Source organism: Sus scrofa, chromosome 9, assembly GCF_000003025.6.
Source record: "Sus scrofa isolate TJ Tabasco breed Duroc chromosome 9, Sscrofa11.1, whole genome shotgun sequence".
In the NCBI taxonomy this organism is placed as follows: domain Eukaryota; kingdom Metazoa; phylum Chordata; class Mammalia; order Artiodactyla; family Suidae; genus Sus; species Sus scrofa.
Genome location: NC_010451.4, coordinates 128,535,454 through 128,549,482, shown reverse-complemented (window position 1 = coordinate 128,549,482; position 14,029 = coordinate 128,535,454). Strand labels below are relative to the sequence as shown.

At 35.5% G+C, this 14,029-nt stretch overlaps 1 protein-coding gene across 7 annotated transcripts in view; it reads left to right on the top strand.

Moving 5' to 3' along the window:
• KCNK2 (potassium two pore domain channel subfamily K member 2) overlaps positions 1-14,029 on the top strand; it is a 230,431-nt gene that overhangs the window by 110,180 nt on the left and 106,222 nt on the right. For all 7 annotated transcript variants that reach the window (XM_021102126.1, XM_021102130.1, XM_021102131.1 and 4 more), the window contains 1 exon segment: positions 3,772-3,889. In XM_021102126.1, coding sequence (XP_020957785.1) covers positions 3,772-3,889 — 118 coding nt within the window.

The window sequence follows — 14,029 nt, the reverse complement described above, 5'->3', positions numbered from 1 at the left end:
CCATAAACAATTGATAGTTTTTGAATAAATGTGTTGAAGTGTCTCTAAAGTATAAAAATACACTCTTTGTTAAAGTACAGTTGACATACAATATTTTGTTAGTTTCAGGTATACAATGTAATGATTCAACATTTAAATACATTACATAATAATCATTGTGATAAATCTAGTAACCATCTTACTGTACAAAATTATTATAGTATTATTGACTATATTCTTTTTGCTGTATATTACACCCCTGTGACTTATTTTATAAGGAAGTTTGTACTAATTCTCTTTATTTATTTCACCCAGCCCCCTATCTTTTCTTCTCTGACAACCAGTAGTTTGTTCTAGGTATCTATGAATTTGTTTATATTTTGTTTTTGTTTTGTTTGTAACTTCATAAAGAAGGTGAACTCACATAGTGTTTGTCTCTTTACATTCAATTTATTTCACTTAACATAATACTCTCTAGGTCCATTCTTGTTGCGCAAATAGCAAGATTTCTTTCTATTTTTTTAACCTCTAAGTAATATTCCATTGTATGTGTATGTATCCATTCATTTATTGATGGACCCTTAGATTACTTCTATATCTTGGCTGTTGTAAATAGTGTTGCATTGAACATAAGGGTACATATATCTTTTTGAATGAACGTTTTCATGTTCTTTGGCTAAATGCCAAGAGGTGAAATTGCTGGACTATATGCTAGTTCTGTTTTTAATTTTTTGAGGAATCTCCATACTGTTTTCCAGATTGGGTACAGAAACACATAATCTGTTTTATATTTAGCCAGACATTTAAGAGATTTACAAAATTATAGAACAAAGTCTCTCTTCTCATGAAATTTTTGTTTTTGAAAACATAATTATTTTTCATTAAAGTATGTAAATTCGTGTTATTGTAATTGGCCTTGTTGTGTTTACATGAATTAATTGAAACATTTTGAAAGTAGAAATTCAAACAAAAAAAAAATCAATAGTTATAGCTCACATATTCCAGTGCTCCTTGATGTCTTCAGTGATTTTTGAGACTGTAAAGTGGTTTTGATATAAAAAATTTAAGATTTGCTTGTGCAGAGAATTGGCAGTATTTGTGTATACAAAAGCAATAACCAGTTGTAATTTAAAATAGAAAAAAGTAAAATATCTAAAAATAACCTTACAGGCCTATGTACCCCCAAATGCTCTATTTCAGGATATTAAAACATTAAAATATTCAACAGATGGAAATTCATACCATGATCTTTTATGGAAAGTTTCATGATTGTAATAGTGTTCATTTTCCTTAATTTGTAGATTTTGCATTTATCCAAACAGCAGAAATATGTTAAACCCGTGGAAATGAAAATTCCTATAAAATTTAACTAGAAGATTCTAAAGTTTATGCAAGAAAATATGTTAGTAACTGCAAAAAACATTTTTCAAAGAAGGATAATCAGGGAAACCTGCCTTTATCTGATATTATATTTATAGTAGAGAATCAAATAAAGAGAATCAGTTCTCAGAACTAGCTTCATTGTGTGCTGTGCATATATGTATGCCTGTGTATATTTGTGTGCATTTAATATGTGATAAAGGAAACATCGCTGTTTAACTTTGCCCGCAATAAAGGATATGTAAATGTGAGCAATTCTTAGCAGTTCAGTAAAGATAACATATGAATATTAGAGGTAATAGTATCGCTAAGCATTTATAAATTGTTGGGGGGCAGTTATAAATTGTAACAACCTTCACAGATAGCTGCTTGCTACTATATGTGAACTTCTTTAAAATATTCATAATCTTCAATGTGGCATATTTATTTCCAGCAATCTGTTCTACAGAAGTACTCAGAAAGGAAAAAATATTTATACACAAATATGTTCATAGCAGCACTTTTTATAATAAGACAAATTTTAAAACAGCATATATGTCTACATATTGGGCAATGAATAACTAAATATGGGAATGACAAGGAAAAACTGTATATTGAATCGTAGTAGGTAAAAATAGAGAATACATTTCATGTAGTTCATAAATCCAACTGTGTAAAATATATAGCAAAATGCCAGGAGTAGGTATCTTAATACATCAACAGTGATTGGATTCTGGAATTAAGAATCATTTTTATTATCCTTTTTATGACTTTCTATATTTTCCTAAATTTTTAAACAATGAGCATATATCATATTTAAAGTAAATAAAGGTATTACAGTTCAGTTAATTCTTATGGTTTTAATTTATAGGTTAAGTCAGGTCAAACAACTGAGATTTCAGATTGCAGGTCAGCTCTGGACTCGACATGCTCTTTTCCATCTGACAGTCACTTCCTTGGGTAGCACCTCCATTTTCACAGTATAATTTTTGTCCATTTGCCAATAAACAATGTAACTTTAAACAAGTCACTTTACCTCTCTTGGCCTTTAATTTCCTTGCCCATCAGATGAAGTTCCTTCCAATTTTAAAATCTGGAGATCAAGTAGGAAAGATTTAAAAACTATACCTCCAATGGAAACATCTTCTGCAACCATCTGTGTCTCTCTTTTACTACCCATTTTCTCCTAACTTATTCTCATCTGTGTTTGTGCTTCTGGAACACCCTCTCCCGTCCCCAACATCTGATGTTTGAGAAGGGATTATAATAGCATCTTTCTGTCTCCTGGTGCTGCTCAGGGCAGCATCTAGATTTTAGTGTTCCTATTGCTGACTGTCAACCACAGATTTCTGGTGATACTCATTGTAGCAGAATTTATAACAATCTGTAGAGATTCTAAGTCTCTAGATATAAGTGGACTGACTTCAACTTGATAGTGAAGCGCTGTTGCCTCTTCTTTCCTCTTTTACCCTGCTTTGTTGGACCTTACTGATGTTGTAATCTCTACTGTTATACTGTTAATGTCTACTGTTATCATGCAAAATGACTAGCACTTTGGAACTTGATTTTTCAGTAACAGTATTGTATATTGCTTAAGTTGTAGTTTGCAGTCTGGTATTTTAACTTTATGGTGCTTCCTAAACATTATTGCTATACTCAGTTGGTAACTCAAATACATCACTAAGTAGTCATGATGTGGAAACAACCTAAATTTTCATCCACAGATGAATGAATAGATAAAATGTGGTATACACATAAAATGGAATATTCAGCCTTAAAAAGAAGGAAATCCTGCCATGTGCAACAATATGGATGAACCAGAGGACATTACACTAAGTGAAATAAGCCAGTTATAGAAGGACAAATATTGTATGATTCCATTCATACAAGGTATCCAAAACTAGTCAAACTCATAGAAACAGAAAGTAGAGTGGCAGTTGCCAGGGGTCAGGGCTCAGAAGTTGGGGGGAGTGGGGAGTTGCTGTTCAAAAGTATACAGTTTCAATTATGCAAGATGAATAAGTTCCAGAGATCTGCTATACAACTTGGCACCTATAGTTAACAATACTCAATTACACACTTAAAAATTTGTCAGGAGAGTTGATCTCATGTTCAGTGTTCTTCCCACAATAATAAAAAAATGAGAAGAAAAAAAGTTCACTAAATGTGGTACTGGATGATGATATGAATACATATAACACTATGATAAGCATTATGCAAATCTATTCTCTTGATATAAAATATAATTTTCTTATAATTTAATGTATTGAATTCTTTAGTGTAAAGTTTTAATCTTTATGGAATACTTTAAATGGAAAAGCAAACCTTAGAATTGATGCTCTCTGTCTAATTGGTCATCTGGGTTGGAATATATGCTGTTTGATGCCTCCGTGTGATTCATGTGTACTGATAAATTTCTTTTTAAACTTGCAGCAAATAGTGGCAGCAATAAATGCAGGGATTATACCTTTAGGAAACACCTCCAATCAAATCAGTCACTGGGATTTGGGAAGTTCCTTCTTCTTTGCTGGCACTGTTATTACAACCATAGGTAGGAGACAACTTACTTTGTTTTTTAATTTTGCTACAGCTTATGAGCTAAAATTCATTTGTTTGAATTTTTTTACAGTTGGTCAAAATGGTCTACTTAAGGTAGAAAACTAGATCTTAGTAAATTGATTTTGAAAAGAGAGTTTAAAGCTTTGAACAAAGCAATGATGGAAATGTATTAGTTGTTTCAGAATACTGAGTTAAGTTTAAAATACATATGAAATGCAGGGGCAGTTCAGTTGGATTATTTGACTGATGGATAAGAACATCAAGAAATGGCTTGAAATGATGATTTGGGGAGGGGGGAAAGTAGGTTACAATTGTCCTGCATTTTTGATTCTTTAGTGCAGAAAGAATCAATTGGAGTGCAATTTTGACATTCTTTTCATGAAGTTCTTATGGGATGTCACCTTTTTCAATTTTTCAGTTCAACTCTATGTATCCACAGATTGTTCCTGTTCTTTTATAAATTTATTTTTATTGGGGTATAGTCGATTTACAGTGTTAAGTCTTTTTTGCTGTGCAGCACGGTGACCCAGTCCTGCCTATATATACATTCTGTTCCTGTTTTTATATGCCTGTTTATTATGATTACTTCAGGGGTTTTTAAAAATGCATTATATTTTTCCAGTAACCCAAGGTATACAAAATTAACCCTGAAATATGAGGATTACAGAAGGAATGAAAATTTAAGCCCTTGCCTGTTGTCCTTTTAATTATGTCATTTGTCAGAATGTTAAAAAGGGTCACGTGGAACATGGCCTCTTTTGCGGGATTGGCTGTGTACACTCAGCACCTTCCAGGCAGCAGAATGGGTAGAAGCAGATGACTTCTCTCCTGTTAGTCATTCAATGCCCAGGAAACAGCCAGAGGATATAAATGCAGATCCCACACGAGGCGCCATGCTTCCATGTGAGAACTAGGAAGGGTGACAGCTGTCCTGTTTCATGGAAGGAGGTGGGTTTAAAGCATAATGTTCAAGAAAGAAATGGACTCATCCCCATTACGAAGGAATTTAAAAGGGAGTATATAGGCAAAGGGAATTCTTCCCTTCCTTTGCTCGTGATGAGATTTCCTCTCATGGGACTCATCTCTGATTTGGGGGTGTGCCTTAAAATTCTAAAAGTTTTAGTTTTATTCGTTGATGTTATATATATATATATATATATTAATTACTCAAATGAACTTTCTTTGATGTTATTGATACATTATGATGTACATTAGATTTTCAAGTCCTAAAAAAGAGAAGTATTGGCAACTTACGGATGAACTCTTGCTTAAAATTTTCCTTTAAGAAAAATTTGTAATGTCCTGCCATTATAGGAATCCACTGTAATGCCTCTGTATACTGGATGACTTGCCAATGAAATAAATACCGTAGCATGATGATTTTTGCCTTTGTTAAGAGGTCAGAGGACCATGTTTACTCTACATTTCCATCAGCTAGGTCAAAAGTTGTGTGGCTGTGAAAATCTGGAAGAATGGCAACCTTGATTTCTAACCATAATAACAGGTTAACTTTGGAGCTTAGACATCTTGGACATTTCTACCATGGAAATAACTGTTTATTGTGTAAACTACTTAGAGTCTGGAAGGAAAAAAAAAGCTCACAGACCGAGTGAGAATGGTTTGCTTCTGCCCAATGAAAACTCAAAAGTCCACGTTATAACTCATCATGACCACCACTAAATTATTCTGCAAGAGACTTAGTCATTATACAGATTTACTGTTGCAGCCTATGTTTATAAACAGTCTCATTTTTTTGAATCCCAAATTCAGTAAGTTTTGCAGACATATACTTCAAGTCATGAAAAAAATAAACCATTATTACCAGCCTTACCCCAAATTATAGCTATTAAGCACAGTAGCTGATTATTTAGGTAGCTGCCTGACAGCCCAAGTCTCCTACTGTTCTATCTAAGGCTTTAGTCTTAGGTGGCTTAAGTCATTCTAGGTCACTTACCTTTAGTCCATGGTCCCTACTTCTAGGTCAAGGCCATCTCCTCTGCCCTTGGACTAGATCACTGTCTAGGGAAAGGTAAAAATTTTGGCCTCCTCCATAAGTATCCATTTGACATCCAAATCATTATTTAATAAAATTAAAAGTATAATCATTCATATAGCTAATGATAATAATTGTGTTATCTTTGAAGTGGTTTTTAGAAATCTTAGAAACTGTAACCTCCAGGAGTCCCCATTAGGGCTCAGAAGGTTAAGAACCCAACATAGTGTCTGTGAGGATATGGGTTTAATCCCTGGTCTGCTCAGTGGGTTAAGGATCCAGCATTGCCTCAAGCTGGGGTGTAGGTCACAGATGCAGCTTAGATCCCATGTTGCTATGGCTTTGGCATAGGCTGGCAGCTGCAGCTCCAATTCGACCCCTTGCCTGAGAACTTCCATATGCCACAGGTGTGGCTGTAAAAAGAAAAAAAAATTGTAACCTCTAGCACTAAGCTGCACTGCATTAGTTCTTTTAAAAATTCAAACTTGAGACAGTCTGGGTGAATAAATTGCAGTGACTTTAATAGGGTGCCTGATAGAGGCAACCCTTCATGGAGCTGCATTGCCTGAAGTTGTCCCAGTGTTAATAGTTTAAGAAGCCAAGGGGTCACTTACTGTTCCTTAGAGATATGCCCAAGAGAAATGCAGTTATCCAAAACAGAATATTCAAATTTAAGGCTGAATTTTAGAGAATCTCTTCATATATCTATACTCTATTTCCAAAATCATACCCTCCCAGACCCTTCACAAATTCCATTTCATATTTGCACAGATCAAAATCGATTCTTGACTATTCGTCTTTCATTCCTTACTTCCAGTTCCTCAGTCAATCCTGTTGGCTCTGCCTTTCAAGTAGATCTAGGATTTAACTACTGCTCACCGTTCAAACTACAACCATTTTGGTTCAAGCCAGCATCCTTTCAATGCCAGCATCCATGGATAAAGAAACCTTCTGCTCAGAAATATTCTGAGTTAGTTTCCAACTCAGAGCAAAAACCATACTCCATTGCTTATCTTTCCTAGTAAGATGCAAGTTCTGTGAGGTTAGGGATTTTTATGTGTGTGTGTCTTTTCTGTACCCTGATGCCTGACATATAGTGTGTGCTTAATAGTTACTTTTGGAATTAATAAATGGGGATTCTAAATGACATGAACTGCAGCTTGTTGGAAATTACATAATGCTAAATTGATACTTAATTACACTAAGTTCTTAGTTCTTTCAGTAGCTTTCATTACTAGCTTTTTTGGTCTGTTCATTTACTTATTGGAAAAGTATTAGAACATGATCACTCTGCTACTGTAAAGATAAAAGATAAATTACTGGAGCCTAAGTGGCACACAGACTAGTCAGGGAGCCCAAAGGGCGAATAGTCATTTACGACATAATGTGCCAGGAGCTATGGGTTATTGGAATGTAGGGAGTGACATTGTGCATAGATATTGGGGTAGGTGAGGGGGTAAAAAGGGGGCAAGGAATACTTCTCTTTCCTTAGGAAATGTTGTCATAGATGAGACTGGAAAAAAATTAGGGATTTCCCAGGTGAATAAAGATGGAGAGGAAGCATTCCAGGAGCCCACATGGGAAAGATGAGGGGTAAGAGAGAGTGTGGTCTGTTTGGGAATTACAGGGCATCTAGAATTGTTGCTAGAAGTTGAAAAGATTAGTTCTTAGGACCATGTAAATCATTACGTCCACAAAGTAGCTACTGTTGGATCAGTGCTACCTTTGCTGCTGCCGAGAGGGTAAAGGTAAGAAGAACACAGTCCTTGTTTGCAATCTAATTCAAGAGATAAAACTTGCAATTATGAAATAATGGAGTAATAACAGAACTAAGTCTAGCATAATCAAATATTATATGAAACAATGATTTCGGTGCTATAAGAATTGAGAAAAAATGGAAAGAACATGTGGGCTAGAACTGGAAGGAAAGGCTTAATTAGAGAAGTTGGATTTGATTTATGCTTTGAAGAAAATGTTTTGGTTTAGATGGATGGAGGGTAGAAAACCTCCCCGTTTGTGACATGGCTAAACAAAAATACAAAGAGGGAATGATCCTGATTTATTTTGAGGATAGAAAAGTAAGTATTTGAGTAGATCAGAGGAATTATTTAAAGGGTAGTGGGAAATACTGTTGACCAATTCAGATGGGACGAGTACAGTTGAATACAATTTGATTTTTGAGAATTTTGGACCTACCATACTAAGACAGAACATAGGTTTTCCTGGAAAGTGAAGTGAGAGGTTAAAAGTGACCTTAGAAGACGCATCCATCAGGAAGAGGCCACAGCTGTGTGAACAGTTAGGCGGTCATTTTCGTGATGACCCGCAGAAGGGAGAGTATTGATTCGGAGGATTTGAGTTGGTGTTGAAAGGTGAGAGCAGGACACACTACTGAAATAGTTAGAGGTGAGAATCAACAGGCCTTTGTAACTAACACAATGGAGAGAGAGGTATCAAAATGGTGAATCGTGAAATGAAGTGAATGAATATTTAGACATCAGGCTGGTAATTATTTCTGTTAAGAGAAGGTTTTCAGATGGCCAAGATTTTAGACAGGGTGCTGTATATATATTTTGGCATGCCCACAAACGTCAAGGTACCTTGGCCAGGGATCAAACCTGCCCCATAGCAGTGACAATGCCAGGTTCTTAACCCACTGAGCCAGAGAGGTGCTTCCTAGGCATGGTGTTATATTAGGAATCTTCATACTAGTAGTTTTTCCCTCTCAATTTTCATTTGTTGGTTTATTCTTTAATCCAGACAGACTAGAAGGACAAGGTGGACAGGCCTCCCTCCTGGAGTTCACGTTGGGTTAAGGGCACCAGCAGTCAGGCAGTGCACATAAAACAAGACCGTCATCGATAGCAATAAATGTCCCACGAGAAAGTCCATGTGCCTGACAGAGTGGAGAGTGGAGCCAGAGCAGGGAGTGACAGGTGTTCTCAAGCAGACTGATTCAAGAGCTCTCGGAGCAGGTGACATTTAAGCTGAATGCTGAAGGATGAAAAAAAATCAGCCCGGTAAAGAAGAGTGCAAAGATGGGTTCAGGCAGAGGGCACAGCATGGCAAAAGTAGAGGCGAGGTTATTAACAAGATGAATAGGAGCCAGAGCATGTAGGACTTGGTAGGTTGTGACAGTATTCTCAAGTCAGTGGGAAGCCACTGGAAGATTTAAGCCGAAAGGAGGTCTGATGGGACTCAGGCTGCCATTCAGAGAGCATAGGTGGAAGCAGGAAGGCCAGTGAGAAGGTTTTTTTTTTTTTTGTTGTTGTTGCTATTTCTTGGGCCGCTCCCGCGGCATATGGAGGTTCCCAGGCTAGGGGTTGAATCGGAGCTGTAGCCACCGGCCTACACCAGAGCCACAGCAACGAGGGATCCGAGCTGCGTCTGCGACCTACACCACAGCTCATGGCAACGCCGGATCGTTAACCCACTGAGCAAGGGCAGGGATCGAACCCGCAACCTCATGGTTCCTAGTCGGATTCGTTAACCACTGCGCCACAACGGGAACTCCAGAAGGTTTTAGCATTAATCCGTAGGAGAAATGTTGAAACAAGGAGGTGACAGTGAGGAGGATGAAGTGGACAGATATGTGATTTTAAAGGGAGATTGTGGCTAGAGATGTATTTCTCTGAGAATGGTGCTATAGGAGGCTTAGTGTTTTAAGTTATTTTTTTGGCCATCCCCTCAGCACATGGAAGTTCCCAGGCCCGGGATCAAACCCACGCCAGAGCAATGACCCAAGCCAGATGGGTCACAGTGGTGTGTCTACAGGGACACACCAGATCCTTAACCTACTGCACCACAAGGGAACTCCAAATTTTAAGTTATTTAAAGCTAGTAAGAAATTGCTTAAACTCTAGGAAAGTCTGTTGGCAAAAATGATGTAATGGAAAATCCTATTCTATTTTGATGTCAATTTAAAGATTAGAATAAGATGTTTTAAAGATTGGAATAAGATGTAGGATGATTTTATTACCCGAAGGTATTAATAAAGATGGCTTTGGGTAATAAGATTTTCCTCAGTGGAAAGTAAGTTACAATGCCAGGGCCAGGATTTGCCCAAGCTTATCGCTGAATCATCATGATCTCTGAGTGTCAGAATGCAAATAACAAGATACCACTATGGTCTTCAGCAACTTTAAACTCCCAAGCATCATGTTAAGTCTTGTAGAAAACATTTCCTTGAAGTAACATTTCTTGTATTTACAAAGGACTCTTGTTTTCTATCCCTTGAATTAGAGAGATTGGATTCAGGTATATAGTTTCTGTGTTCAGTTTTTCGTTATTTTGAACCAGCCACCAGGACTTTCAGTTTGCTTTGACCTAGACTGAATTATTGAATTGCTGAAACTGTTATGACAGTGGTCCCAGATTTTTTTCCAGACTTTACTTCACCTGTTTAGCATAATGCTTAGTTGATTAGAAAAAATGAAAAATATGAAAGAATTGGAGCAGTTTTGAAAAAGAGTTCCAGATAAAAAGAGGTCAGTCTTGGAAGTGCTCAGAGTATATTGAAAACTTGAAAGCTTTATGTGTATCTTTAGCATGGGGCGGAGGGTCGTTCTGTTGGACATGGTAGAAAATATAACTTGAAAGGTGAGGGAAAAGTTGTAAGAGTATCTTCTGTTCAATCTTGGAATCTCATGAAACCACTTTCTGAACTTGGAAATGAATAGACTTGAAGCAGGGGTGTAGAATTTGACAGTCTGCATTTTCCCAGGGGATGTCGTCATTGCAGCTTTGGGGTTGGGTGCTATCTTATTATTTTTGTACACTCATGATTCTGTGGCATTTCACTAGTTTCTTGGCTGTTCTATGAGAACTACAAAGTGGATTTTGGAACCCCATTTTAAAAGGAAAACTGAGCTTTTTTCAGGCAACTTAATAGGCAAATAATCCTGCAGCATGACTTAACAGCTCTGACTCTACAATCTTGTTGCATTTTACTTTAGGGCAGCTTGTTACAGTGTATAGTTATCTTCCTCAAATCTGTAATTTTGGTGCTGTGCAGTTGAAATATGGAAGTTGAAATTAAGAAGCTTTGAGTTCTTGATGTTCTCTTTCTCTTCCCATCCACTAAAATGAATAAAAATAAAACTTGTCTCAGGATATTGCTATATATTCTTTCCATTCAAAATCTTCACTTAGGTTTATTTTCTAATTTTATTTTATTTATTATTATTATTCTTTTTTAAATTGTCATTTCCCCAGTATAATTTTTTTTTTCCAAATGCATTTACTTCTCAGAGACTATGCCCTATGAACAATAGTTAAGTTGGCAAAGTGCCAAATTAGATTAGCTAGGTAGTAAAGCTGAATTATTGCATAAATAGTATTGTGGACTCCAAACCAATAATAAAATAGATCAGTCATCTTTTCTTCTCGTTGCATGTGTATGTTAATCAGCCACAAAGAGGTTGAATTCGGAGCATCTAGTTCTCAGAATCTCATGCTAGTTGGAAGGGGATTTGTGAGAATTGCAGATGTAATTATCCCAGGAGTGAGGCAGAGTTTTCTTTTGTTTGCTTTTTATTTATTTATTTTTTGTTTGTAGTAGGAGAACACAGAGCAGGAGAGCATAGATGTAAAAGAAACTGGAAATGCCCATGAGAGGAGGGCTAGCAGTAGCATCAGCCCTGAAGTCATCCATGTCTTGGGTGTATTCAAGACAGGAATTGCTTGTATTCTGCACAAAATATGCTGTTATGTATTTCTGCATATTTTTGGAAAATTTGCCATAACACATTTTTAATCTTCTAGAAAGCAATCACTGTCAAGTGGTGCGATCATGAAATTACATGAAAAATTGGAAGCTAAGAATTGTCACGAAGTTCGTGCCCTGAATGAATATAGAATCCATTTTTAATCTTGTCTTCCCCTCTCCCAACCACTGAAAGACAGCATGTTTGTCATAGATTGTAGTTTTCACAGAGGATCTGATTGACCACACATGCTAGATAAACAAGCGTTGCTCTGCATGTGATTAAAACTACAGTGGATGATGATCAAAAAATATTTTTTATAATTGTCTTAAGCATTGTATTTGATAGGGAAGGAATTTAATACATTTGTCTGGGCCTGTCTACTTTCAACTAGTAATTATGTTGCATATTTGTTGTCTTTCCAATCCTTTAAAAAAAAACCCTAGACTCATGCAATCTTACACTTGAAAAATTGGCCTTGTTATGTGTCTATGTGGTACTACAAATATTGCATGATATTTACAAAAGCATTACCTGTGCCAAATGAGGTTCATGTGAAGTATTGTGATTTATGTATACCTAAGGTACAATGCAGATAAGGACTAATTTTAAATGGAAAGGAACTCCATGCAGCCACTTCTTGGATCTAATGTAACTCTGGGGAAAATATTGATAATATGAACTTGTTTTTAAAAGAGATGATACAGAAATTAATTATTCAATTCATTTTGTAATGATGTATGGGTCATGAAATAAAATAGTAGTTTCACTACACAGAAGATTTTAGTTATGAAATTTTTAACTACTTAAAGATCTCCACATTCACATGTAAAAACACTTGCATATTGTTCATTAGATAATAGGAACTTTTGAAAGTTGCAGGCCATCAAAAATGTCCATTAATTACTAATCTTAAACTCCTTCCCCTTCTAACTTTATTTTTAAAGCAAAAACAGTAAACATGTGGGTAAATTTGGTTAGTGTGTTATACCTCTCTTGTCTAAGCTTAAGTTTCCCTTATTGAAGATGAGAGCAAAGGAAGAAATTCCCAAAGGTAAGCAGCAAGAGAAGGAAAATGAAAAGGTATGGGATAAACCTTAACCAGCCTAAGTAACGTCTTTTCAGAGTGCAGGTTCTAATAGGTAATGTCTGTGTTATCTGCAGATGTCTCAATGGAAACTCTGTTTTAATTTAATTTGATGCATAAAAAAAAAGCAGATGTAGACATGACCTCCTAAGAAGTATTATACTACATGTAAGTAATGTGTCGTGCATATTCATGCAGACACTTAACCGAGTTTTACTTACATTGTACAGCTTTAGAACAAAAATATTTCTCCCTGTTTTTTAAAAGCAGTGATGTAGGAGAATGAGCGTCCGATTTCACTTCAAAAATTTAAGTTTAGGTTTTTGTGTTTGCTACTAGCTAGGGTTGTATTTTTGAGCAAATCACAGTTCTTCTGTTATCCTTAATTTTCTTAATTGTTAAATGGGGCTAATGTTTCTCACAGTGAGCATTGTGAGTGTTAAAGTTATTTTTAAAAACATTTTGTACACTGAATGACAATGTACTAATTTGGAGTAAGCTAATTTTCTTACTAGAGTAATTTTTATTATTTTATTATTAAAATAAGCCAATATTGTCTTTTGCATATTTATTTATATTACTAACATTAGCAAAGAAAGAAAATACATTGTTTTGTAAAGCTTTAATCTGTACATTTTAATTGTTATATAATATTTGCCTTCGCATAATTTATTAAAATTCTTCAAACCACTTATTCTCACAATGCTAAATGTTTGATTTGACTAGTTTCTTCATCTAATTAATTTTTATTTTGCTCTAATGAAATGAGTTGCTTTTAATGATATATAGATAATCTAAAATGTAATCATCAGAAAAATATATAATGAAATAAGGTGTACTATTAGCTGAGTATAATAAAAGTTGATATTTGTGTAAATCTTTTTCTTTTTAAAATTTTATTGGAATATAGTTGATTTAGCAATGTTGTGTTAATTTCAGGCATACAGCAAAGGAAATTGATTATACTTATACGTATATCCATTCCTTTTCAGATTCTTTTCCCATATAGGTTACCACACAGTACAGAGTAAATTTCTCTGTGCTATATAGTAGGTCCCCATTATCTGCCTATTCTATATATAGTAGTGTATACACATCAGTCCCAACCCCCTAATTCATCCCTCCCTGCCAAGTTTTCCCTTTGGTAAACATAAGCCTGGTTTCAAAATCTTTGAGTCTGTTTCTTTTGTAAGTTCTATTGTATCATTTTTATTAGATTCCACATATTAGTGATCTCATATAATGTTTGTCTTTGTCTGTCTGACTTCACTTAGTATGATAATTTCTAGGTCCATTCATGTTGTAGCAAATGGCATTATTTCATGCTTTGTTATGGCTGAGTAGTAT